The sequence below is a fragment of the Pan paniscus genome, chromosome 2 (genome assembly GCF_029289425.2).
Source record: "Pan paniscus chromosome 2, NHGRI_mPanPan1-v2.0_pri, whole genome shotgun sequence".
Lineage (NCBI taxonomy): Eukaryota > Metazoa > Chordata > Mammalia > Primates > Hominidae > Pan > Pan paniscus.
Genome location: NC_085926.1, coordinates 47,959,816 through 47,985,550, shown reverse-complemented (window position 1 = coordinate 47,985,550; position 25,735 = coordinate 47,959,816). Strand labels below are relative to the sequence as shown.

The following is a 25,735-nucleotide window of genomic DNA, read 5'->3' as shown; positions in this document are numbered from 1 at the left end:
AAAAAACAAAACAAAACAAAAATTATAGAATTGGCAGCACAAATTCCTATGTCCTCTTCTACCTTCCACTTTTCTTTATTTTCACTGATATAAAATAGAGTGAAACTTCACTTTGCTTAATGGGAGAAGTTTTTCTTTTGTTATCTATTATTTTCAAGACAGGGCCTCACTCTGTAGCCCAGGCTGGAGTGCAGTGGTGCTATCACGGCTCACTGCAGCCTTGAACTTCCCCTGCTGAAGTGATCCGTCCACCTCAGCCTCCCAAGTAGCTGGGACCACAGGTGTGCAGGCTAATTTTAAAATGTTTTCTGTGGAGACGCAGTCTCAACTGTGTTGCCCAGGCTGGTCTTGTACTCTTGGGCTCAAGCAGTTTTCCTGCCTCAGCCTTCCAGAATGTTGGGATTATAGGCATGAACCACCATGCCCAGCCAAAAGAGAGTTTTTTCTTTAATAAAATAGTTCTCAAAAGCTAAGAGCTGATCAAGTATGAATATTCTTCCTTTCTTCCAATCTCCTCAGCACTAAGTCATCCTAAAGTTACATGATATGCTTATTACTTTCTGACAGATATATGAGCTGATAACTATAGAGATCTAATATTTTAATAATTATAAAGTTTTAATATTTATGTGATCATATTAACATGATGGTAGTGGCTGATATCTTTCTCTCTTTCTCTCTCTGTCCCTCAGAGATGTGGTCTCACTTTCTCGCCCAGACTGGAGTACAGTGTTGTAATCATAGCTCACTGCATCCTCAAGCTCCTGGGCTCAAGGAATCCTACTGCCTCAGCCTCCTGAGAGGCTGGCACTACAGGCACACACCACCATGCCCAGCTAATTAAAAACTTTTTTTTTGTAGAGATGGTGTCTTGCCATCTTGCCCAGGCTAGTCTTGAATTCCTGGGCTCAAGTGGTCTTCCTGCTTTGGCCTCCCAGAGTTCTGGGATTACAGGTGTGAGTCACCATGCCAGGCCAGTAACTGGTCGACCATCTTGAATATTTGTTTTTGCCACATTGCATCATGTCATGCTTTTCTAAAAGCAGAGAGAGCTATTTTTATTGCTATGCCTAATAATGATAAGATGACCAGCATGGAGAGCTGGTTTGTATGGTTACTCCTTACTGGCTTTCTTTCTATAATTCCAGACAACATGCTTGCTCTTGTACAAACTGTATTTAGAAAGTGGAAGAAAATAGGTGAATTTTTTTTTTTTTTTTTTTTTTTTTTTGAGACAGAGTCTCACTCTGTCACCCAGGCTGGAGTGCAGTGACACGATCTTGGCTCACTGCAACCTCCACCTCCCAGGTTCAAGTGATTCTCCTGCCTCAGCCTCTCGAGTAGCTGGGACTACAGGTGCACACCACCACGCCCGGCTAATTTTTGTATTTTTAGTAGAGAGGGGTTTCACCTTGTTGGCCAGGATGGTCTCAATCTCTTGACCTCATAATCCACCCACCTCAGCCTCCCAAAGTACTGAGTGCTGGGATTACAAGCATGAGCCACCACACCTAGTCAAGGTGAATATTTGTAATTGGTGATAACCTTTCAACCTTGAATCTGTTTATTCTTTTTCTAGTTGTGAAGAGTTTTTGTAATTTTGGAACTTCTGATTAATTTCAAATTAGATTCAATTTCTAATAACTTCCATTGTGTCATTTTAGAAATGTGTTTTTAGCCCCTTGTTTTGTTGGTTTTTATCATTTTGGCCTGTCTCCTGTGTAATCTACTAGGAACAGAGAAGGTGTGCACATCACTTTGATGTGGTCCTCTCTTCTGGGACCCAGCAGTTTACAGGAGCTGGTATATACAACTAACTACAGTGGGGGGTCCCCAACCCTCGGTCTGTAGATTGGTACCAGTCCATGGCCAGTCAGGAACTGGGCTGCACGGCAGGAGGTGAGCAGCAGGTGAACAGCATTACATTAACTTTGCGATAAGTGTGCCTGAGTTCTGCCTTCTGTCAGATCAGCAGTGGTTTTAGATTATCATAGGAGCGCAAACCCTATTGTGAACTGCACATGCGATGGATCTAGGTTGCATGCTCCTGTGAGAATCTAATGACTGATGATCGGAGGTGGAAGAGTTTCATCCCGAAACCATCTCCTCCCTCTCACCCCTCCTGCTATCTGTGGAAAAATTGTTTTCCACGAAACCTGTCCCTGGTGCCAAAAAGGTTTGGGGACCACTGAACTACAGTATAGATCAGACTCTACTGTTACAAGTACAGATGATGTATTAGTTCTGAATACTACTGGGAGAAAGATTCTAAAAAGCAGTCACAGAAAAGGTGGTAAGACAATTTATGTGGACCTTGATTTCAAGACTTTCACAAATGAGGAGGGAGAGAAGATAACTTCAAGTTTGGAGAGCAAATGAGCATAGGGTGTACAGTGATAATGTAAGATGGTAGATGGTCCCATGTGACTAAATTGTAGGGAGACCCTACATGGAAAGCTGCTGATGATTATGGTAGGTGATAGGACTGAGTCTTCTCAGTCAGCCTTGATATTACACGTAAGAGTTTGGATTTACAAAAAAAAAAAAAAAAGAAAAAAGAAAAAGACATCTAGGCATTGGGGTCCCTTTAAAGATCAGGTGGAATGTTTTCCTGATGTTCAGGATTCTTCCTGCCTGCCTCCCTCCTTGCAGAAGAAAAGATAGGTAGGTATAAGTAGTAGGTAGGTAAAGGTATGTATAAGCAGGTATAATTCAAAAGGTATATGAAGTACAGCGAAGTCATTGTGTTAGATAAAAGCAGAAACTACAAAACTGTAAGGTTTTGCTTATTTTGTCATGCTCTGCTTCTGTTTTTGGTGTTCTGTGGCTCTTTTCGCCGATCCTTTGTCTCAGCCTCATTTGTAAGTGACTTGTTTTTTCCATTTCTCATTTTTTTTTCATCTATTAACGTGAGGGGATTGGATCCTAGATCAGTTCAACTGGTGTAAGCCTTTAGAGCCAGGCATGGTGGCTCATGCCTGTAATCCCAGCACTTTGGGAGGCCAAGATGGGTGGATCACTTGAGGCCAGGAGTTTGAGACCAGTCTGGCCAACATGATGAAACCTCGTCTCTACTGAAAATACAAAAATTAGCCAGGCATGGTGGTGTGCATGCCTGCAATCGCAGCTACTCAGGAGGCTGAGTTAGGAGAATCACTTGAACCCAGGAGGCGGAGGTTGTAGTGAGCTGAGATCATGCCACTGCATTCTCCAGCCTGGGCAACAGGCCAAGACCCTGTCTCAAAAAAAAAAATGCCTTTAGAATGTGGTTAGAAATAATTTTTGGATTGGTATAGATTAACTCTGAATGTTTTCCTGTGTTAGAGGAAGGAAGTGGGATAAATGTAAAGTTTAAAAAAAATGCTCCTTGTCTTTTTCAAAATTTTGAGGGGTTAGGTATTAAGAATCTTTTAAAGTTTTACTCATTTAAAAAATTCAGATAAAATGGAAGATTCATTCTTAAGGTTGGTGATATCAGAAATGTAAGTGCTGTGTCATTGTCATTTCTTATTTTGGCCTACATAACCGTAACCAGACTTCAGACATCATGCTGCCTGTATCACATGGCTAACAGTGGGAGGTATCTGGTGTGTTCTTCCTGGAGAAATAGATTGAAATTCATTTGGACAGAAATGTTGAAGGCAGGTGCCTGATCCAAAATGCATTTAGTCAGGACTGAACACAAGCTGCCTGGATAGTTCCTGTAAGTAAGCAAGGTAGCCTTTTAACTTTATGATGCAAGGTTTTATGTATGTGAGTATGTGTGTGCAAGTGTATACAGTATTTTTATATCCAGAGAACAGGGCTCCCTTAAATAGGGGGTGGGGGGGACTCTGGTAACTACATGAAAGTAAAATATAACTTCTTTAAACCTATATCAGTGTGTTCTTTCATGTAGGAATGTAGCTTTGTGATGGCCTCAGCTATTCTAGTAATCAAGGGCTCTCTGCTGTTGCTAATCCTATGATGAACAGGACAAATGGTGGTTACGAACAGAACCCTGTCAAGCCTGGAAATTCCATCAGTTTGTAATAGCACAGCTGTTGTCCTTGAACTGTGTAGGGAGGAACCTAGGGGTGGACAGTTAATATATTCTACAGGGGGGTTGTAGTTTATTGCTCAGGATAGTCAAGATCTTCCTCAGTTGTCTGTTGCTATCTGCAAGTCTGGTTTGGAGGAGAAGCAGGAGAAATTCAGATTTGTCTGAGGAATCATATGTGTCTGTGAACTGTGTAAGTTGGTAGTTGATTCCTGTAGACATCCTTGCTAAAGATTTATTTTTAAGTAAAATATCATTTTGCTTGAAAGTATAAATCAAGGTTTTGTGGTTAAATAAATTAAAAACAGCACAGCTGCCAGACAAAGTTCAGCTTGATGTATAACAGGCCTCTGAAAGAAGTTCAGTAAGAAACAAATCTGGGTAATAAAGTTAATTAGTAACTAAAAACCTGCTAGGCATACTAAAAAAAAAATCTGATGTTGAATATTAAATTATTATGAAGCAGGCTATACCTGTATCCATCAAGATTATAAATGATCTCCCACACTGGCAACGTGGGGTTCCTTTCAAGCCTGAGGAACGAGCACTATATTTTGGCCACAGCATTCTCACTAATGTCCTAGGATAGCAGCTTAGTGTTGGCTTTAGAATTCTCTGTCATTTAAATGTCATGCAAAAACAAACGTATAAAAGAAAACATTAACCCAGATATCTTTATGGTTCTGTGTCTTGTCCATAACCGCCCCCGCCTCCACCCACCCAAAAAGGACAGGCTATCAGTTATAGAGAAAATATAAGTGAGCATTATAAGCAGTATCCTACCTTTAGTAATAATTATTTAAAGTTTATTAAATGGGTTGTTTGGAACTCATGATTTGCCTCAAAGTAGTCTAGGTCACTGAGAAGAAAGTTTCTTTCTTTCTGCTGAAACTGACAGGAGGCGATATTTTGAAAGATAGCAAGCTTGTCTTTGGCATTGTATTAACTCCCTTTCTTTTGCCTCCTAGGGCTCCTGGGCCTGTATACCCTTTCCCTACTTTGATACCATATCTATATCTGCTTTATTCCCTGAAAGTTCCCATGTTTCCATAATATTTTTCTTCCTTTTTCACACCAGAACCAAAAACTCAGACATCTTCAATAGAACCATCTCTGGGATGAACAATGGTCTTTCCAGGGGTGTACATTTTCTTACCCACTTTTAAATTAAGAAATAGGATTCTATACTTTTAAAAAGAGAATGCTGGCTACTGCAAATGAATTTCGGTAGAAATTTGGCTAATGTGACACAGTAAAATGAAGGTACTACAGTGGTTAGGAAAAGTGAGTATGATGGTGGGAATCAGGCTTCTGTTCTTGCTTTTTTTTTTTTTGAGTCAGGGTTTCACTCTGTTGCCCACGCCGGAGTGCAGTGGTGCAATAGTGGCTCACTGCAGCCTCAACCTCCTGGGCTCAATCAGTCCTCCCACCTCAGCCTCCTGAGTAGCAGGGACTACAGGCATGTGCCACCATGCCTGGCTAATTTTTGCATGTTTTTGTAGAGATGGGGTTTTGCCATTTTGCCCAAGCTCTGTTCTAGCTTTTCATGAGTTTTTTCCCTGCATTTTAGCTCCCATAGTAGCACCTTTCAAGGGGTGAATAGAAGAGGACAGAGACAGCAACAGGCCATTGGTAAACCAGATTGCCAATTTCTCATCAGACAGAATGAGCACAGACCCCAAGTGAGTGGCTCTAGATGCGAATGACCTAAAATTTTCAGGAGGACTTCATGGAGCTTAAAAGGTTCTTCAGAACTTCTGTGTAATTAAGTTAGATATTAACACTGTTTAATCTGTATAGACCTGTAAAATATTTTTAGTACAGTAATTAATTCCAGAGTTTGTGAACTATCCAAAGTAAAGCATACAACAGAGAAAGTACTGTGGCCTCATCATATATCCTTATTTCCTGTTTATAAGCACCTAGCTCTTAATAGTGAGATTGTAGTCAAGAGAGTATTTTATCATCATGCCATGTAGTTGCCTCTTGCCTTAGTTTACCTATTTTAAAAAACCCGGCTCACTAATAGTTTCACTTCAGGCATGTCATCAGAATGAAAGATCAGATATACAAAGTGCTGTGCTTGAAAACTGTGTGTTCCCTTAGTGCCTGGTTAGATAATACAGGGCTTATTTTCTGGCAGAGTGGTGTTGAGTCTCCTTTGATGTTAGCCAGAACTGGGTGGAGTTTCTTAAGCTCCAGTCAGATTGGCTCAAGCAGGGCACCATGCACTGGTGAATTTGTTTTCAGTCCCTCCCTTTGCCAAAAAGCTTTTTTTTTTTTTTAATAAACCTCAACCCAATTATAAATGAGAATACTTGATATATGAAATAATATGAAATGATAGTTGTTCATATTCACACTGAGGGTCTTAGGGGGTTTATTTATAGCTAACTGAAATGATGCAGCTGAATTACAAGTAGCTGATAGAATAATCAACCTCAGTAAACATTTAACATAACACTCTCATTTTACAGATTAGAGAACTCAGCCCTGAAAGGTGACTCATTCAAGGCCACAGTGAGTGTCAGATTAAACTGGTGCTTCAGTAAAGCATACAGACTTCTGTACCCAGCTTTCAAATTCTCTTGACTCTTACTCACAAATCTATTTAAAGTTAACTTTATTATCTGTATGGATAGAAGAGGAATAGTATAAATGGTCAATTGGTCAGTGAGAGGTTTTTTTTTTAGAGTAAATGCTTCTCATTCACAAGGGTTCATTTTTTGATCCTCCTGAACATCCAGATTTGAAAATAATAGTGTCATATCCTTTTATCCATAAAATATGTAACTAAGCATTTAAGGCATAACCGAATAGTAAGTAACTTCAAGTGATTCTGTGTGAGATGAAATTCATACATGAATTTATTAAAATTAATTTTGGAATACTTGAACCAGTTTAACATCTATAGAGCATTTAAAGAGTGTATTGTACTTATACATGTTTCAGAATAAAATAACTATAAAATTGGATAATCGCTTTAATTTATTGAAAACTGGGGATTTCTGGGAAAAAAAAACAGTACTTTAACTTGAAAGATGACACTAGCATTACCTTTCTAGGATCATTTTCCATAAGGGGTGTGTGTGTGTATTTTAAAATCATATTCTATTTATGTGGTGACAAGTAAAGAATAGCTTAACTGTTGATGAAATACAGATGCTAAGTGGCTAGCTAGATGTGCTCATAGCTTCATGACCTTCCCACTTTCCAATTGTATAATTTTCTATCAGTTTTACCCTCTTAGGCTGAATTTCAGCTACTGTTCATATTCCATGAACCACATGCAGCCCAGGAAGTCATCTGAGAGTGTGTGGCTGGGGGCGGGGTGGGGGTGCTGAGGGTTGGATAGGGGAAAGATTACAATGGATAAAAGCTGCCCTTTGATAATCTGCATTCTGATAAATGATATTTAAAATGTATTGGTGTTTTTGACTGTATTTTTACCCTGTGCCTTAAATGAGGAAAAGTTTTGAGTAGATTGCATCTTATGTCATTATGTATTTCTGGGGAAAATTAAATTTTGGACTTTTATGGTATGTTGTTAAGGATGGCACAGATGTCCTTTTAAGTTCTCTTTGACCATGAAACTGATGCAGGATTTTTGCTCCTTAGCTCAACTAGGTCCAGGTTCTTATCTCACGAGCGGAAGAATTAGGCACGTGGACATCAAAGAGTGAGTGGAGTAGAATTTATTAATCGAAAGGAAAGCTCTTAGCAAAAAGAGAGAACATGGTAGGTGGTTCTACTACCTGAAGACAGGAAAGTTCCGTAATATGGCTGAGCCTGGGGCTCTTTATTGGTTCAGAATGGGAGTGTGTGCTCATTGGTTTATGAGTATGCAAAAAAGGTCAAAGCGAAGACACCACTCCAAGGTGGGCAGGACAGTGTAGAAAACCAATTAGGAAAGGGTAGGTACAGGTTAAATAGGTGAAGGATGGGGATCAATCATGCCAAACGGGAAGGCAGGTTCTTAATCCGATCTCAGGATTTACCCAGGACAGTTTCCGGATTAAAGTTCGGGTTTCACTGAGGACCCGCCCCTGTCTGCCTAGACATTTGTTTGCCTCCTGCCTCTATCAAAACTAGTTACAGACATCCTTTTTAGTTTTTGGTTCATAACAGCTCCCAAAGGATAACTACTAATAATAGTTGTCAGAGATAGAATAGGGAAATGGCATAACCGAATAGTAAAAGCAACTGAATAGTTGCTTTTCATGGAACCCTTTGACATTATAATCTGTTAGGCTTTTAAAAGCTCTTTAATGAACTCATTTCTCAGCATTTTCCCTGTCATGATCTGGAGTTACAATAATACTTTATATGTAAAGTAGGCTGGACGAGCATAGAATAGGGCTTCCCACCCACATTCTTCTGTTGTAAATGGGTCACAGGTGTGCCACTACTACTATAGGAACTTTTTTTTTTTTTTTTTTTTTTGAGACGGAGTCTTGCTCTGTTACGTAGGCTGGAGTGCAGTGGCGTGATCTTGGCTCACTGCAGCCTCCGCCTCCTGGATTCAAGCGATTTTCCTGCCTCAGCCTCCTGAGTAGCTGGGATTACAGGTGCATACCATCTAAATAATAAAAATTAGCGCCCAGCTAGTTATTCTTTTTTTGTATTTTTAGTAGAGATAGGGTTTTACTGTGTTGGCCAGGCTGGTCTCAATCTCCTGGCTTCAAGTGATCCACCCGCCTTGGCCTCCCAAAGTGCTGGGAGATTACAGGCTGGGATTACCAAGTCCAGTTCCTACTATAGGAACCATTGAATTCCTATTTATGGTTCCTTCAGAAAAGCTGCTAAATCCTGATATCGGCAGTAGTTATTCAAATAGTGGAATTTAGAATTCCAGTAGTGTGAGATGGCATTTGCTGTGGACAACAGCTCTGTCATGCCACAGGAGCCCCTTTGGCAGCAAAGCTATCAGTTTTTGTCACGAGCCCCACACTACTTGTTTTAGTCAGGATTTTCTTAGAGGGACAGAACTAATAGGATATATCTCCAAAGGAGAGTTTATTAAGTATTGATTTACATGATCACAAGGTCCCACAGTAGGCTGTCTGCAAGCTGAGAAGCAAGGAGAGCCAATCCGAGTCCCCAAAATGAAGAACTTGGAGTCCGATGTTCGAGGGCAGGAAGCATCCAGCACGGGAGAAAGATATAGGCTGGGAGGCTAGGCCCATCTCTTCATGTTTTTCTTCCTGCTCTATATTCGCTGGTGGCTGATTAGATGGTGCCCACCCAGTTAAGGTTGGGTCTGCCTTCCCCAGCCCACTGACTCAAATGTTAATCTCCTTTGGCAACACCCTCACAGATACACCCAGGATCAATATTGCATCCTTCAGTCCAATCAAGTTGACAGTATTAACATTACAAGTCCACTCCTTGTCAACTTGAACCCATACACATCTCCTGAGATCATATGTAATCTTAAAATAAAGACAATAATAAGGTCATAATTACACCTAATGTAATAAAACTATCCTTCATACAACCAGAAACACACCAATCCCCAACCCAAATACTATTACATAAAGTTAATAATACTTAAATGCTGTTATGAAATCAATAAATCTTATGTCACATGATAAAGGAAAAGGGAATATAAAGTGAAGATATTAGTACATGTGTATACATACACAAACATGTTTTTAACAAATGAAGGAGGAAATACTCATGGCAGTTACAGTCCTCATTTCTGCAGCTGGTCACGTGGTCATAGCTGGTATTGATGACTACCTTCTTCTACCCATTCTGTATTAACTTTGCCTTCCCCAAATACCTCAGCAGGTCATGGGTTTTTTTCCTGGTGGAGTGACCCAAACCTTCATTCCTGAATGGTCCGGATCATTTGTAGTCCTGCCTGGATTTGGCTGTTGTGGTTTTGCATTGACAGTAATCACAGGGCATGGTAATACTAAGAGATGCCCTAATGGGTCTCATGTATTCCATGCATACTCTTCCTTACTTCCGTTGTGAAGTTGTAGACTGATTTCATCTTGATAGTCTGGGTCAGTCACCTTAGCCAACACTGTAACTCCCCTCTGAGCCTGTTGACTTAAAGGGAGGAGGAGCCCAAAGTGTCCAGGTGACAATCTTAACTGCCAGTTTAATGGAATCATTGTTGTGTCTCCTGGTGGCAGCATTCTTCCCTCTGGAATTAAGACCTCTAGGCCAGCAGAACATAATGTTGCAGGAGAGGAAGCAAAAATTTTGCTAGTGGATCACTAGGGGTGATGGTGAGTGGTGCCACTTCCAGTTCCACCCCTCGATTCCTGGACCTGTGAATCCTGGCTATGGGAGAAACAGTACCTTATATTGGACGCTGATTCAGAGGATACACGGCCTTCTGGAGGACTTTCCCACAGTTCTGCAAAGTATTGTCACCTAGTTGGCGTTGTAATTGTGACTTCAATAGGCCATTCCACTGTTCTGTCAATCCAGCTGCTTTAGGATGATGGAGAGCATGGTAAGACCAGTGAATTCCATGAGCATGAGCCTACTGCTGCACTTCTTTAGCTGTAAAGTGAGTGCCTTGGTCAGAGGCAATGCTGCATGGCATACCATGATGGTGGATAAGGCATTCCATGAGTCAGCTGGGTGCGGTGGCTCACGCCTGTAATCCCAGCACTTTGGGAGGCCGAGGCAGGCAGATCACTTGAAGTCAGGAGTTCAAGACCAGCCTGGCCAACATGGTGAAACCCTGTCTCTACTGAAAATACAAAAATTAGCTGGGTGTGGTGGCGGGTGCCTGTAATCCTAGCTACTTGGGAGGCGGAGGCAGGAGAATCACTTGAACCCGGGAGGCGGATGTTGCAATGAGCCAAGATTGTGCCACTGCACTCCAGCCTGGGCAACAGAGTGAGACCCCTTCTCAAAACAACAACAACAACAAACCAAAAAAGCATTCCACAAATGGTAGTCTTGGTAGAAGCATTGCATACAGGATAGGCGAACCCATATCCAGAGTAAGTGTCTATTTGAGTGAGGACAATCCTCTGCCCTTTCCATGATGGAAGAGGTCCAATATAATCAATCCGCCACCAGGTAGCTGGCTGATCACCCAAGGAATGGTGACATACTGAGGGCTTGGTGTCGGTCTCTGCTGCTGGCAAATTAGGCACTCAGCAGTGGCCGTAGCCAGGTCAGCCTTGGTGAGTGGAAGTCCATGTTGCTGAGCCCAAGCATAACTTCCATCCCTGCCACCATGGCCACTTTGTTGGCCATGGGCGATGGCAGGGGAAGGAGGCTGAGTGGTGTCCACAAAATGGGTCATCCTATCCACTAGATTATTAAACTCCTCCTCCGCTGAGGTCACTTGTTGGTGAGCACTCACATGGGATACAAATATCTTGTCTTTGACCACTCAGAGAGGTCCATCCACATACCTCTTCCCCAAATTTGTCACCAAGTTTCCAATCATGCTCCTTCCAAGTCCCTGACCATCCAGCCAAACCATTGGCTACAGCCCATGAATGAGTATATAATCACACATCTGGCCATTTCTCCTTCCATTCAAAGTGCACAACCAGGTGCACTGCTCGAAGTTCTGCCCACTGGGAAGATTTCCCTTCATTGTTGTCCTTCAGGGATGTCCTAGAAAGGGGTTGTAGTGCTGCAGCTCTCCACTTTCGGGTGGTGTCTGCATATGATGCAGAACCATCTGTGAAGCAGGCCCTAATCTTCTTTTCCTCTGTCAGCTGATCATAGGGAACTCCCCATGAGGCCATCAGTGCAGGCTGGGAGAGAGAAGGCAGGGTGGCAGGAGTGGAGGCCATGGGCATTTGAGCCACTTCCTCATGTAATTTACTTGTGCCTTCAGGACGTGCTTGAGCCCGATCATGTATATACCACTTCCATTTGATGATGGAATGCTGCTGTGCACAATCCACTTTATGGCTAGATGGGTCCGAAAGCACCCAGCTCATGATAGGCAGTTCAGGTCGCATGGTGACTTGATGACCCATAGTCAAACATTCAATTTCCACTAAAGCCCAGTAACAGGCCAAGAGCTGACTCTCAAAAGGAGAGTAGTTAGCTGTAATCAGCACTTTGGGAGGCTGAGGTGGGCGGATCACAAGGTCAAGAGATTGAGACCATCCTGGCCAACATGGTGAAACCCCATCTTTACTAAAAATACAAAAATTAGCTGGATGTGGTGGCACGCACCTGTATTCCCAGCTACTTGGGAGGCTGAGGCAGGAGAATCGCTTGAACCTGGGAGGCGGAGGTTGCATTGAGCCGAGATCGCACCACTGCACTCCAGCTTGGCAACAGAGTGACACTGCGTCTCAAAAAAAAAAAAAAAAAAAAAAAAAAAAAAAAAAAAAAGAGTAGTTATCTGTAGAAGATGGCAGGGCCTTGCTCCAAAATCCTAGAAGTCTCCATTGCGATTCACCTATGGGAGCCTGCCAAAGACTCCAAACAACATCCCCATCTGCCACTGACACATGAAGCACTATTGGATCTGCTGGGTCATATGGCCCAGGTGGCAGAGCAGCTTGCACAGCAGCCTGGACCTGTTGCAGAGCCTTCTCCTGTTCTGGACCCCACTCAAAACTGGCAGCCTTTCAGGTCACTCAGTAAATGGGCCAGAGTAATACACCCAAATGAGGAATGTGTTGCTTCCAAAATCCAAATATGCCCACTAGGCATTGTGCCTCTTTCTTGGTTGTGGGAGAGACCAAACACAACAACTTATCCTTTAACTTAAAGGGAATATCTCGACAGGCCCCACAATACTAGATCACTAGAAATTTTACTGAGACAGAAGGTCCCTGAATTTTAGTCGGATTTATTTCCCATCCTCTGGCATGCAAATGTCACACCAATAAGTCCAGTGTGTTTGCTATTTCTTGATCACTGGATCCAGTCAGCATAATGTCATCAATGTAATGGACCAGTGTGATATCTTGCGGAAGCGAAAAGCGATCAAGATCTCTCCAAATAAGATTATGACACAAAGCCGGAGAGTTGATATACCCCTGAGGTAGGACAGTAAAGGTATATTGCTGGCCTTGCCAGCTGAAGGCAGATTGCTTCTGATGGGCCTTATGGACAGGAATAGAGAAAAAGGCATTTGCAGAGTCAATGGCTGCATAGCAGGTACCAGGAGATGTGTTAATTTGCTCAAGCAATGAAACCACATCTGGTAACAGCAGCTGCAATTGGAGTCACCACTTGGTTAAGCTTATGATAATCCACTATCATTCTCCAGGATCCATCTGTCTTCTGCACAGGCCAAATGAGAGAGTTAATGGGGATGTGGTGGGAATCACCACTTCTGCATCTTTCAAGTCCTTGATGGTAGCACTGATCTCTGCATACCTTCCAGGGATGTGATATTGTTTTTGATTTACTATTTTTTTAGGTAGAGGCAACTCTAAGGGCTTCTATTTGGCCTTTCCCACCATGATAGCCCTCAACCTAGCAGTCAGGGAGCCAGTGTGGGGGTTTTGCCAGCTGCTAAGTATGTCTATGCCAATTATGCATTCTGGCACTGGGGTAATGACCACAGGATGAGTCCAGGGACCCACTGGGCCCACTGTAAGTCAGACCTAAGCTAAAACTTCATTAATTACCTGACTTCCATGAGCCCCTAGTTTAACTGGAAGACCACAATGATGTTTTAAGTCCCCTGGAGTCATCATCAGCCCAGAGCCAGTGTCCAGTAGTCCCCAAAGTGAAAGGTTGGATGGAGGTCTCCTTGGGGAAGGATGGGAGAAAGATTCACTTGCATAAATTGTCAGTAAAGTAGTGGGGTCCTTTCTCAAGGGTACCTGGCCTCCCCTTCATTCAAGGGGTTCTGGGTCTGTAAACTGGCTGAAGTCTGGAAATGGATTGAGTGAGGGGCCATGATTCTCTTTTTATAATTCAAATTAGTCTTTTGTCCATTTGACCTAGAAGTTTTGTGTTTGTATAAATTAAGTGGGAATGCAGTAGGCTTCCTGTCCGTTTCACTTCTAGGAATACCGTGATTAATTAGCTAATGCCAGAGCTCTACATGAGTCAGACTATTCTGATTGTCACTTTGCCTCTGCTGTCCATTACGGTAGCTACGCCCACCTTGCCTTTGATGGTTGAGTGCTGCTACTTGGCCCCTGCCACCTTGGGATCCAGTTATTCCCCTCGTATTTCAATTTTGTAGTTGAGTGACTGCGGTTCTCACCATTAGGTCTGACATGCAGAGAAGAGCAATTACAGGGCTCTTCAAAGATTCAGGTGCTACCCTCACAAATCTATTTCACAAGGCATTGGTCAAGGGTATATCTTCTGGACCCTCCCAGCTGGGATGAGTAGGTCTAAAGTGAGTAATCCACTCCACCATCTCAATCTCCCTAAGCTTTTGGATGCCTTCCTCTACATTAAACCAAGAGATATCAGGCATTTCCAGCTCCCTCACAGTGGGCCATCTTTTAATGCATATTTCAGCTAACCAAGCAAATAAACTATTAGAACCTTATTTTAACTCCCCGAGCTGCAACATTAAATGCAGAGTCCCTACTTAGTGGGCCCAAATCAATAAATTCAGCCTGATCCAACTCTATGTTCCTTCCACCATTATCCCATACCCTTAATACCCATTCCCATGCCTGTTCTCCAGATTGCTGTTTATATAAATTAGAGAACAGTTCTTTTTTTTTTCTTAGAGGGAGTCTCGTTCTGTTGCCCAGGTTAGAGTGCAGTGGCACAATCTCAGCTCACTGCAACCTCCGCCTCCCGGGTTCATGCAATTCTCCTGCCTCAGCCTGCCGAGTAGCTGGGATTACAGGCGTGCACCACCACGCCCAGCTAATTTTTTGTATTTTTAGTAGAGACAGGGTTTCACTATGTTGGCCAGACTGGTCTTGAACTCCTGACCTCGTGATCCGCCCACCTTGGCCTCACAAAGTGTTGGGATTACAGGCGTGAGCCACCGTGCCTGGCCGAGAACAGTTCTTTTTGAGTGTAGCGCACCTCCTCCTGGGTCACACTCTCAACCTCACCTCTAGGGACCTGTGGGACTTGAGTTATAGGTCTAGAAGCAAATGGGTGTTGCAGGTACCTTCTGAGGAGAATCAACATTATCTTGCCTGGCAACTGCCTGAGAGGAGGCCATGACTCTTGCCTCAGGCAGCTCAGGGTTTATGTCCGTAGACAAAGATGGAAAGGTTGATGGCGGGGATGGGGGGTTATGCTGCCACTATGGGGGATGGGGAAGCTGTTCCTTCTGGCAAAAAAAGTTCACCAGAGTTTACAAACTCAGTGTCCCCAGCTTCATCAGGGTCCTCCCACACATCCCCATTCCAAGTTGCAGGGTCCCATTCTTTTCCAATCAATGCCCTCACTTTAGCAGTAGACACCTCAGGTGGCTGTGCATGCATCTTTTGTTGCAGGTCAGCCACTCGCATGATAAGAGCTTATGTCTGTTTTTCCACAATTTCAGCTCTTTCTCAACAGGAGCTAAGACTCTCACTCAGGGCAATCTTAGCATATTTGAGACTCAGTATCTGCTTCTGAAGCCAGGAAACAGAATCCCTGAGTTCATCGTTTTCTTTCATCACTTTGTTCACTGAACTTAGGAGCAACCAACCAGCTTCATTATGTTCGTTGGTTTTCCACATATGGTCAAAGGTATTATGTATAGAGTCACTAAAGTCCTTGCCTTTCATGAGCAGTGAATCAGGAGTGTCAAATGCATTTATTTTGCATAACTCTCTAAACAGTTCACGCCAAGGACTATGAATGTTCTCCATGCTATTAGAAGTAGAGTCCTCAGCATTTTTGGATCAATCATATTAAGCAGCCAACTCCAGAAACCCCCAAACCAACAAAAGAACTCCATCCTTAACATTCTGTTCCTCTGGAACCACTCCTGGTACCAGAGTCTGTGTTAGTCTGGGGTCAGAGTTTTCTTAGAGGAACAGAACTAATAGGATATATATGTATGTTTATAAAAAGGGGAATTTAGTAAGTATTGACTTACACGATCACAGGGTCCCACAAAAGGCTGTCTGCAAGCTGAGGAGCGAGGAAAGCCAGTCCAAGTCCCAAAACTGAAGAACGTGGAGTCCGATGTTCGAGGGCAGAAAGTATCCAGCACAGGAGAAAGATGTAGACTGGGAGGCTAGGCCCCTCTTGCCTCTTCATATTTTTCTGCCTGGTGGCTGATTAGATGGTGCCCACCCAATTAAGGGTGTGTCTGCCTTCCCCAGCCCACTGACTCAAATGTTAATCTCCTTTGGCAACACCCTCACAGACACACCCAGGATCAATGTTGCATCCTTTATTCCAATCAAGTTGATGCTCAGTGTTAACCATCACACTAATAAAAGTGTAATTCTTGCTGACCAAACTGAGCTGTGGGCTAAGATGGGAGTGGAAACAGCTCTAGACAAAAGGGCCATAGACTCTTCCTGGTCTTAACCAAAGCTCGAGCAGATTTCGAGAATGCAAAGCTTCTCAACTTGTGTTCTACAGTTTGTTGATGTCCAGTGCTTTGGAATGGCTGATCATAACAGTTTTGTACAATTTAATACGTTTTTTTTTTTTTTTGAGAAGGAGTCTCACTCTGTCACCCAGGCTGGAGTGCAGTGGCGCGATCTCTGCTCACTGCAACCTCCACCTCCTGGGTTCAAGTGATTCTCCTGCCTCAGCCTCCCGAGCAGCTGGGATTACAGGTGCCCCCCACCATGCTTGGCTAATATTTTGTATTTTTAGTAGAGAGGAGGTTTCACCATGTTAACCAGGATGGTCTCGATCTTCTGACTTTGTGATCTGCCTACGTCAGCCTCCCAAAGTGCTGGGATTACAGGTGTGAGCCATTGCGCCCAGCCCATATTTACTTTTTTATGGAGAGGATTCAACAGCTTCTTTATGACATCTATTATTAAACTCTCTCAGTGCGTGTCTTTCTTTGACATAATTTGCTCTTGTCGCTATTTTTCTTCTAACAGACTGATTAAATTGGATTTAACTTTATTATAGTTATTAGATATTTCTAAATGGAATTAAATTTATTTTTTTATTTATTTATGTATTTATTTTTGGCCTTAATGTTAACAGCCAGAGTGTGATTTGTTTTTTACTTATTTATTTAAAAGTTTTTAAATTTAATTTTTGTTTTTTGAGACAAATTTTCTGTCACCCAGGCTGGAGTACGGTGGTGCAATCTCGGCTCACTGCAACCTCCACCTCCCAGGTTCCAGTGATTCTCATGCCTCAGCCTCCTGAGTAACTGGGACCACAAGTATGTGATACCACGCCCAGCTAATTTTTGTATTTTTAGTAGAAATGGGGTTTCACCGTGTTGGCCAGGCTGGTCTCAAACTCCTGGCCTCAAGTGATCCAGCTGCCTCAGGCTCTCAAATTGTTGGGGTTACAGGCATGAGCCTCTGTACCCTATTTATTTTTTATTTTTATTTTTAAAAATTTTTTGAGACAGGGTCTCACTCTGTCACCCAGGCTGGAGTACAGTGGTGCCATCACAATCATGGCTCACTGCAGTCTTAAACTCCCGGGTTCAAGCGATTGTGACACTTCAGCTTCCTGAGTAGCTAGGACTATAGGTGTATGCCACCGTACCCAGCTAATTTTTTTTAGTTTTTGTAGAGGCAGGGTCTCAGTATGTTGCCTAGCTGGTCTTGAATTACTAGTCTCAAGTAATCCTCCCACCTCAGCCTCTGAAAGTGCTGGGATTACAGGTGTGAACCACCACACCTGGCTCAGAGTGTGATTTTTTTTTCTTTTCTTTTTTTTTTTTTTTTTTGAGACTAGAGTCTTGCTCTGTCACCCAGGCTAGAGTGCAGTGATGCAATCGTGGCTCCACACCTGGAGTTGTGGTAGCTATTCACAGACGTGATCATTGCACACTATAGCTTGGAACTCCTAGTCACAATCTCCCTGCCCCAGCCTCCTGAAAGGCTAGAACTACAGGTGCATGCCACCACATCTGGGTCACACGTATCTTTTGACATTTTTTGAGACCTAAATGAACTTAATCAAATTCCAAGTAATACGATGACAGAGTCGCATGAACCTGGGAGGTGGAGGTTCCGGTGAGCTGAGATGGTGCCGTTGCACTCCAGCCTGGGCAACAAGAGTGAAACTCTGTCTGAAAAAAATAAAAAATAAAAAGATATGATTTAGGAACTCATTAGTATAGTCACAGGAAATTTAAATATCACATTTGCTTTAAGAAAAGTAAGCAGGCTGGGCGCAGGGGCTCAAACCTGTAATCCTGGCACTTTGGGAGGCCGAGGTGGGTGGATCACTTTGAGGTCAGGGGTTCGAGACCAGCCTAACCAACATGGTGGCACCCTGTCTCTACTAAAAATGCAAAAAGTAGCTGGGCGTGGCGGTGCGTACCTGTAATCCCAGCTACTAGAGAGGCTGAGGCAGGAGGATCACTTGAACCTGGGAGGTGGAGGTTGCAGTGAGGCGAGACTCTGCCTCAAAAAGAAAAGAAATCAGAGAAACAGCTCTTTCTACTACATTTTTGTATAATGGTACTATCTAGAATTTGAAAAGATAATCATTTAAAATTATTGATGAGGAATTAAGGTTGTTATTTCAAATAGGAAAACTCATAAAATTAGGCACATGGAAGAAGGCTTAAATTTATTTGAAATTTTTAGATTTTATTTGGAAGTCTATATAAATATAATTGATTATTTAGTATCTTTCCAAATCTTGGTATTGTATTTTTTTCTTAGATAATATAAAGAATATGTAATGAATGTTTTCACTAAGCTCCATATAGGTAGAGACAAACTATCTCCAGCATTCCCAGTACTGAACACATACTATCTTTTTTTTCTAGACACTTGCCTAGAAGATGTAGATCTTGCCCCTGGCCTTAATTATCCTGTCTGTACTTATTTGGGTATCGGATCTTGATTCTTAAGCCTCTGTGCCACCACTCTAATATATAGCAACACCCTTTGCTTGTTGGATTTGGGAATTGGGGGTACGATGACTTCTGATTTTTCAGGGTCTGGAAGTATTTGCTTTGTACATGTTTTGTAATCATGGTAGCCTCACAGCATGTAAGTGGGAGGAGAGGAGTGTGTGGGAACAAAGATGAAGATAAAATAGGAAGGAAGGAAGATAGGACCATATTCCTTGCTTTAATTCTATTTCTTTTTCCTAAGTACATTTGTTGGAGAGAGGTAGACGGTGGAGAAGAGCTTGAAAGGAAAGCCTGACAATTAAGTGGCTTGAATAATAGTATATTTTGACTTCTTCAAGTTTGGGTTGGAGGAAGACTGTGTATTAGTTGAGATTCTTCCATTGTAAACAACAGAAATAGATTGGTTAAATTAGGCAAAAGAAAGATGAAGGCCGCTCACTTAGACTTGAAGTAGTCAACCAGGGCAACTAAATAGCTGTCACTCATGGACTTTTCTTCCAGCGTGTAGTCAATAAATGATCCTTTCCAACTGTCTTCTTCTTGACTTCTGATTGACCCAACTCTAGTCATGTCCCAAACCCTATAGGGGTAGGGATTGGTTTGTATTAGGGGAGATAGGAAGAATAGATTTCTGGACAAACACAAGTAGTAGCCATTACACTGTGCAACTAAGGATCTGTTTGACTTGTATTTACCTTGTCAACAACATAGCTTATATTGTCAACTTATCCTATGGAGTCTCTTGGAGTTTCTGTTAGACTTTTTGAAAGCAGGCGTAGTACCTTGCACACTTTATTTCCTATTATGCCCTGCATTTGAATGGTGCTCAATTTATTGCAGGCCTTTGGCTCTTTTTTTTTTGATGGGGGAGTCGGAGTCTTCCTCTGTCGCCCATGCTGGAGTGCAGTGGCGCAACCTTGGTTCACTGCAGCCTCCATCTCCCGGGTTCAAGCGATTCTCGTACCTCAGCCTCACAAGTAGCTGGGATTATAGGTGTCCACCACCATGCCTTGCTAATTTTTGCATTTTTAGTAGAGATGGGGTTTCACCATGTTGGCCAGGCTGGTCTTGAACTCCTGGTCTCAAGTGATCCTCCTGCCTTGGCCTCCCAAAGTGCTGGGATTACAGGTGTGAGCCACTGCACCTGGCCCCTTTGGCTCTTTTTACTACATTATTTCTGTATTTTCTAGGCTATTCACCTATGGTTTGCTTATAGATTTACTTTTTTTTTTTTTTAACTTTATTTTAGGTTCAAGGGTATATGTGAAGGTTTGTTGCATAGGTAAACACATGTCACAAGGGTTTGTTGTCCAGATTATTTTAATTAAGTCTAGTACCCAGTAGTTATCTTTTCTGCTCCTTTCCCTCCTCCCACCCTCCACCCTCCAGGAGACCCCAGTGTCTGCAGTTTCTTTGTATTCGTAAGTTATCATTTAGCTTCCACTTACAAGTAAGAACATGTGGTATTTGGTTTTCTGTTCCTGCGTCAGTTTGCTGCGGATAATATCCTCCTGCTTCCCATCTATGTTCCCACAAAGGACATGATCTCGTTCTTTTTTATGGCTGCCAGTAGATTCACTTCTTAACTGCAGATTATGTAATTAAGAAGCTGGTAGTCTGTAAAAATGGTAATATACGTGACTACAGAGAGGGACCATCTCCCTTAGCTAATTGAGGGAAACGTGTCTTTTTTTTTTTTTTATGCTGGCAGGGCTAAGTAGTTTGGTTGACAGGACTATCCACAAGTGATTCATGAAGAAGCAGGTACTCACTCCAAGATAAGATCCAGACTCACAGTCTTTGGTCAAGAAAGTTGATTTCATTTGTCCGATAGTAATGTAACTATGTAAAGACCTGATTTGAATCTTACTGGCTATAGCTTTGGATATGTTGATTGTGGGGTTTTTTTACACCTCACTTTTCTTATAAATAGAAAGGACACAATTGCAATTGCTTTGTCCTGCCACCACCACCTCCCTCCACCCCCAGAAGTGTGAGAAAAGAGTAACTAGCAGTGAGTTACCTTGGGTCAGACTGTCCATTTCTTAGCTTTATTTTTCTCATCTTTCAAATGAGGGAGCCTCTTCTAGCTGTTAAATCTTAGATTTTGATTCTTTTGTTTGTTTCAAACAATTGACAAGAGTTTCTAGAAATGTTTTTCCTTTTGCAGTGCTTGTTACATGAAAGATCTTTTTCCTCTTCACCAGGCAGTTGCAGTGGTGCAGAATGGCTGACCTCAGTCTTGCAGATGCATTAACAGAGCCATCTCCAGACATTGAGGGAGAGATAAAGCGGGACTTCATTGCCACACTAGAGGCAGAGGCCTTTGATGATGTTGTGGGAGAAACTGTTGGAAAAACAGACTATATTCCTCTCCTGGATGTTGATGAGAAAACCGGGAACTCAGAGTCAAAGAAGAAACCGTGCTCAGAAACTAGCCAGATTGAAGGTAAGTATTTAAACCAGACTGCTTATATATGTTCAGAAAGCAGGTTAGGGATTATGCCTTTGGTATAATCTTGGAAACTGAGAATTGAGCTGAGTTTTTTTAGTGTAGGCTAGTAACTTTATGTTTCTTTGTTAGATACCGAGAAGGTAGACTTACCACCCTTTGAGTGAGCGTTCATGAGTCTGTGGATGACTTTTAACCCTAATGTTTCTTCTCTAATGTTTCAACAACCATATAATCTTCTTCTTAATTTCCTAAATTAAACTGTCTACTGTGCCTTTTCTCTGAAAGTAGCTTTGAAAAGTTAAATAAAATTCTGCGGTTATATCAGAACTTCATTTAGACTGGAATCAGATGCCATTTGTTGTCTTTGGGGTCATCCCACCTCAGGATTAAAGCATAATTAAAGCGTTTAAGAGAAATTTGCCATTTTCCTGGATCAGATGTGCTAATAATTGGCTGAGTATTTTTGTATTTGTGTTCATGAGGGAATTGGTCTGTAGTTTTCTCATAATGTCTTCTGTCCAGTTTTAGAATTGAGGTCACGCCGACTTCATAAAATGAATTGGGAAGTGTTCCCTTCTTTCTCTTTTCTAGAATAGTTTGCATAGAATTGATATTTTTTCTTCTTTTCAGTGTTTGATAGAATTCATCAATAAAGCTATCTGGGCCTGGAATTTTCTGTCGGATTTTTAAACTAGGAATTTAGTTTCTTTCAGAGATCATAGAACTATTCCAGTTATCTGTTTCTTAAGTTAGCTTTGGTAGTTTGTATCTTTCAAGGAATTCCTTGGTCCCTTTCCTGGCATAAATGTTGCAGATTAATGGAGATATGCTTTTAATGTCTGTAGGATCTATTATGTCCCCTTTTTCATTTCTTATATTAGTCATTTGTGATGTTTCTTTCTTTCTTTCTTTCTTTCTTTTTTTGATAAGTCTAGGTAGAGGTTTATCAATTGTATTGAAAGATCCAGCTTTTGGTTTCATTAATTTTTTTCTATTGTCTTTCTGTTTTTAATTTCTTCTCATATCTTTATTTTTTCCTTTCTTCTGTTTACTTAAGTTGATTTATTCTTTTTCTGGTTTCTTAAGGTGACAGCTTAAATCAGGTTTTGATCTGAGACATTTCTTTTCTAATGTAATTACTTAATGTTATAAATTACCCTCTAATCACCATTTTAGCTGTGTCCCATGGATTTTGATATGTTGTATTTTTATTTTCATTCATTTAAAAATATTTAAAAATATTTCCTTTGTGAATTCCTCTTTGTGTCTGCCTTTAAGATTTTATCTTTTTTTTTTTTTTTTTTTTAGCAGTTTAAATATGTTGTGTTTAGATGATATTTTGGAAGTTTTCTTCTTGGGCTTTTCTGAGCTTCTTGATCTGTGCTTTTGAAGTGGTTAAGTCGGCTGGGAAATTTTTGGCCATTATCTTTTAAAATATTTCTTCTGCCCCATTCTTTTTCTTTTCTCCTGGGATTCCAATTATATTTTTGTTAAATTGTTGGATAGTGTCCTGTATCTCTTGGATGCATTGTTAGTTTTTTTCTCTCTTTATTTCTGTTTGTGTTTTACTTTGGGTACTTTCTTTTGACCTATCTTCCAATTCCCTGATCTTTTCATAGTTGTGTTGAATCTAATGATGAGCTTTCAGTGGCATTATCTACTTTAGCATTTTTTATGTTTTTAATTTCTAGCATTTCTATTTGCCTCTCTTATAAGCTTCCTTATTTCTGTCAAAATTTCCCATCTGTTCACATATATTTTCCACCTCTTCTACTGTAGACTTTAACATATTAATCATAGTTGTTTTAAATCTCTGTGTGATAATTTGAAAATCTGGGTCATCTCTCAGTCTGATTGCTCTGTGTGTGTGTGTGTGTGTGTGTGTGTGTGTGTGTCTTAGTTTTTGATTGAATGCTGGATCTCACATGTAAAATAGTAGGCTGAGGCCAAAAGGTGTTATGGTTGGAAATAGGCATGTCTCTTGGGTTTAGTCATTTTAACAGGAGCTGAGCTAGTTTTGGGTTTTGTCATTACCATAATTGCCTTCAGTGTACTACTGTCTTCAATCCCTTTAATTCTATGCTTAGAGTGGGGACTGAGGCCCTGGAAGGTATTTCTTTAATGTGCTTGCTCCACTCTTTCAGCCTTCCCTGTGTACCCGTGCCTCAGAGGGGTCCTTGTCCATGCTCTTTTCTCTCTTATCGGAAGAGTTCTAGCCAGGTGGCAGGCAGAGTTTGTTTTTTTATTGTCCCATTTTGTGCTTAATCCTGTGCTTAATCTCACGGTTTGGGTCTTTCTCAACGTTATTATGCTTCTCACAGTAGTAGCGTCTTCTCATGGTATTGGTGTAGGATCCTGGATGAGGAGTTTTTCTTGCTCCTCTCTCAGGTTTATAAAGTATGTTTCTATTACTCTTTCCCTAGCTACAGCTGGTCTTCTTGTGTGCTCTGGGGTTGACAGGGTTTGTACTCCTTCCCCAGGAGAGAAAGATCCCAGTGGGAGGGGTTCATGCTTTTCCCTTAATGGTGGTGGCCTTCTCCAGGTCTGTACCATGGAGGGAGGCTCTGTCTGGTCCCTCACCCTGCTTCCAGTCTTTCCTGTGAGCATGCGGCAGACATCTGTGAAGACAATCCTGCAAATGAGTGTGAATTCCCTTTGTGTCTGTGGATTTGAGGGGCCCCATAGTCTCATGCTAGCCTTCATTTACCTTTGACAAATCACTACAATTTTTACTTGAATTTTTCTTACCTGCTTGTAGGGTACCCAATGTCTCTTCTGCACATGCTCTGATACAGGAGAGCTGGTGTTCACCTCCCATATTTCCTGGAGGGGCTTGTTTTTCTTTGGATTTCATACTACTAGGTAGCTTTCCAATTAATTCAAGTTTTTTGTAGTTGATCTGGCTGTTTCTTGTTGTTAGGGTGGGAGTGACGTTGCTTTTGGCTTTCTACAGCCTAAGTGGAAGAAGAAAACCTGCTTCCTTAATATATGTTTAATTTGTGTGTTGGGGGTGGGGGGGCAGACCACAACTCATTTAAAAAAGTACTGAGAGTTTAAGATCTAATTATATCCATATAAATATTTACTCCAGACCAGGTGCAGTGGCTCACGCCTGTAATCCCAGCACTTTGGGAGACCAAGGCAGGTGGCTCACCTGAGGTCAGGAGTTTGAGACCAGCCTGGCCAACATGGTGAAACCACACCTCTACTAAAAATACAAAAATTAGCCAGGGGTAATGGTGTGCACCTGTAATCCCAGGTACTCAGGAGGCTGAGGTACAAGAATCACTTGAACCTGGGAGGCAGAGGTGGCAGTGAGTGGAGAGCGTGCCACTGCACTCCAGCCTGGGCGAGAGAACGAGACTCTGTCTCAAAAAAAAAAAAAAAAAGAAAAAAAGTTGCTATCATTGCTTACAAAAGTATCTTGATGTTGCAAAAGCTTATGTTGAGAAGTAAAGTTCATATTTTATTTTTATCCTTTAATTCAATTTTCCAGAAACTCATACATTTTTTGAACAGGCTAAAAAATACACATGTACAAAATCCAATTGGTCCAAAGGGATGTACGGTAAAACGAATTCTCCCAATCCCTACACCCTAGCCAGACAGTTCTCCTTCCTGGAGTAACCACTCGCCAATTTCTGGAGTAGTCTTTCTGAGTTAATGAACTTTTTTTTTTTTTTTTTTTTTTTTTGAGATGGAGTCCCGCTCTATTGCACAGGCTGGAGTGCAGTGGCACGATCTCTGCTCACTGCATCCTCCGCCTCCCAGGTTCAAGCGATCCTCCTGCCTCAACCCCCCAGTAGCTGGGATTACAGGCCTGCACCACCATGCCTGGCTAATTTTTGTATTTTTAGTAGAGATGGGGTTTCGCCCTGTTGGCCAGGCTGGTCTCAAACTCCTGACCTCAGGTGATCCACTTGCCTCGGCCTCCCAAAGTGCTGGGATTACAGGCATGAGCCACCATTTACATATCAAAAGTAGCAGGGAGGATTTAATTTTTTATAAATAAAATAATGTCTTAAAAACTTTCCTCCTCTTGGGCCAAGTTAATGTTACATGGATCAAATAACTCAAGATGAAGCACAAGAAAATCTACTGCTACCACCTCACTGTCCTTATCCACCTAGGCTCAGTCCCAGATGATGGAAACAATGCACAGTTAAAGGAAATTAGAAAATGAAAAGCAGCTAGCTTCTTTCACCTATGACTGATGAGGGTAAGTTAATATTAGGATGGGAAGAGCATCTCAACCATGACTAGTTGCTACCATATTTACGTCTTATCATTCCTTTCTTCACACTAGGTTTTCTTTGTTTATGTTAGTCAGTCAAAGAACAAATGTCTC

The 25,735-nt window shown here is 41.8% G+C and overlaps 1 protein-coding gene across 50 annotated transcripts in view; it reads left to right on the top strand.

Annotated features, from left to right (window-relative positions):
• The window catches only part of MAP4 (microtubule associated protein 4), a 229,206-nt gene that overhangs the window by 62,828 nt on the left and 140,643 nt on the right, over positions 1-25,735 (top strand). For 49 of the 50 annotated variants that reach the window (XM_063602309.1, XM_057301737.2, XM_055109833.3 and 46 more), the window contains one exon: positions 21,140-21,381. In XM_063602309.1, the coding sequence (XP_063458379.1) occupies positions 21,159-21,381 (223 nt within the window). In that variant the 5' untranslated portion in view covers positions 21,140-21,158. Of the gene's footprint in view, positions 1-3,558; positions 3,704-21,139; positions 21,382-25,735 lie in introns of those variants that run through there. The other variant, XM_063602310.1, reaches the window with a different exon arrangement.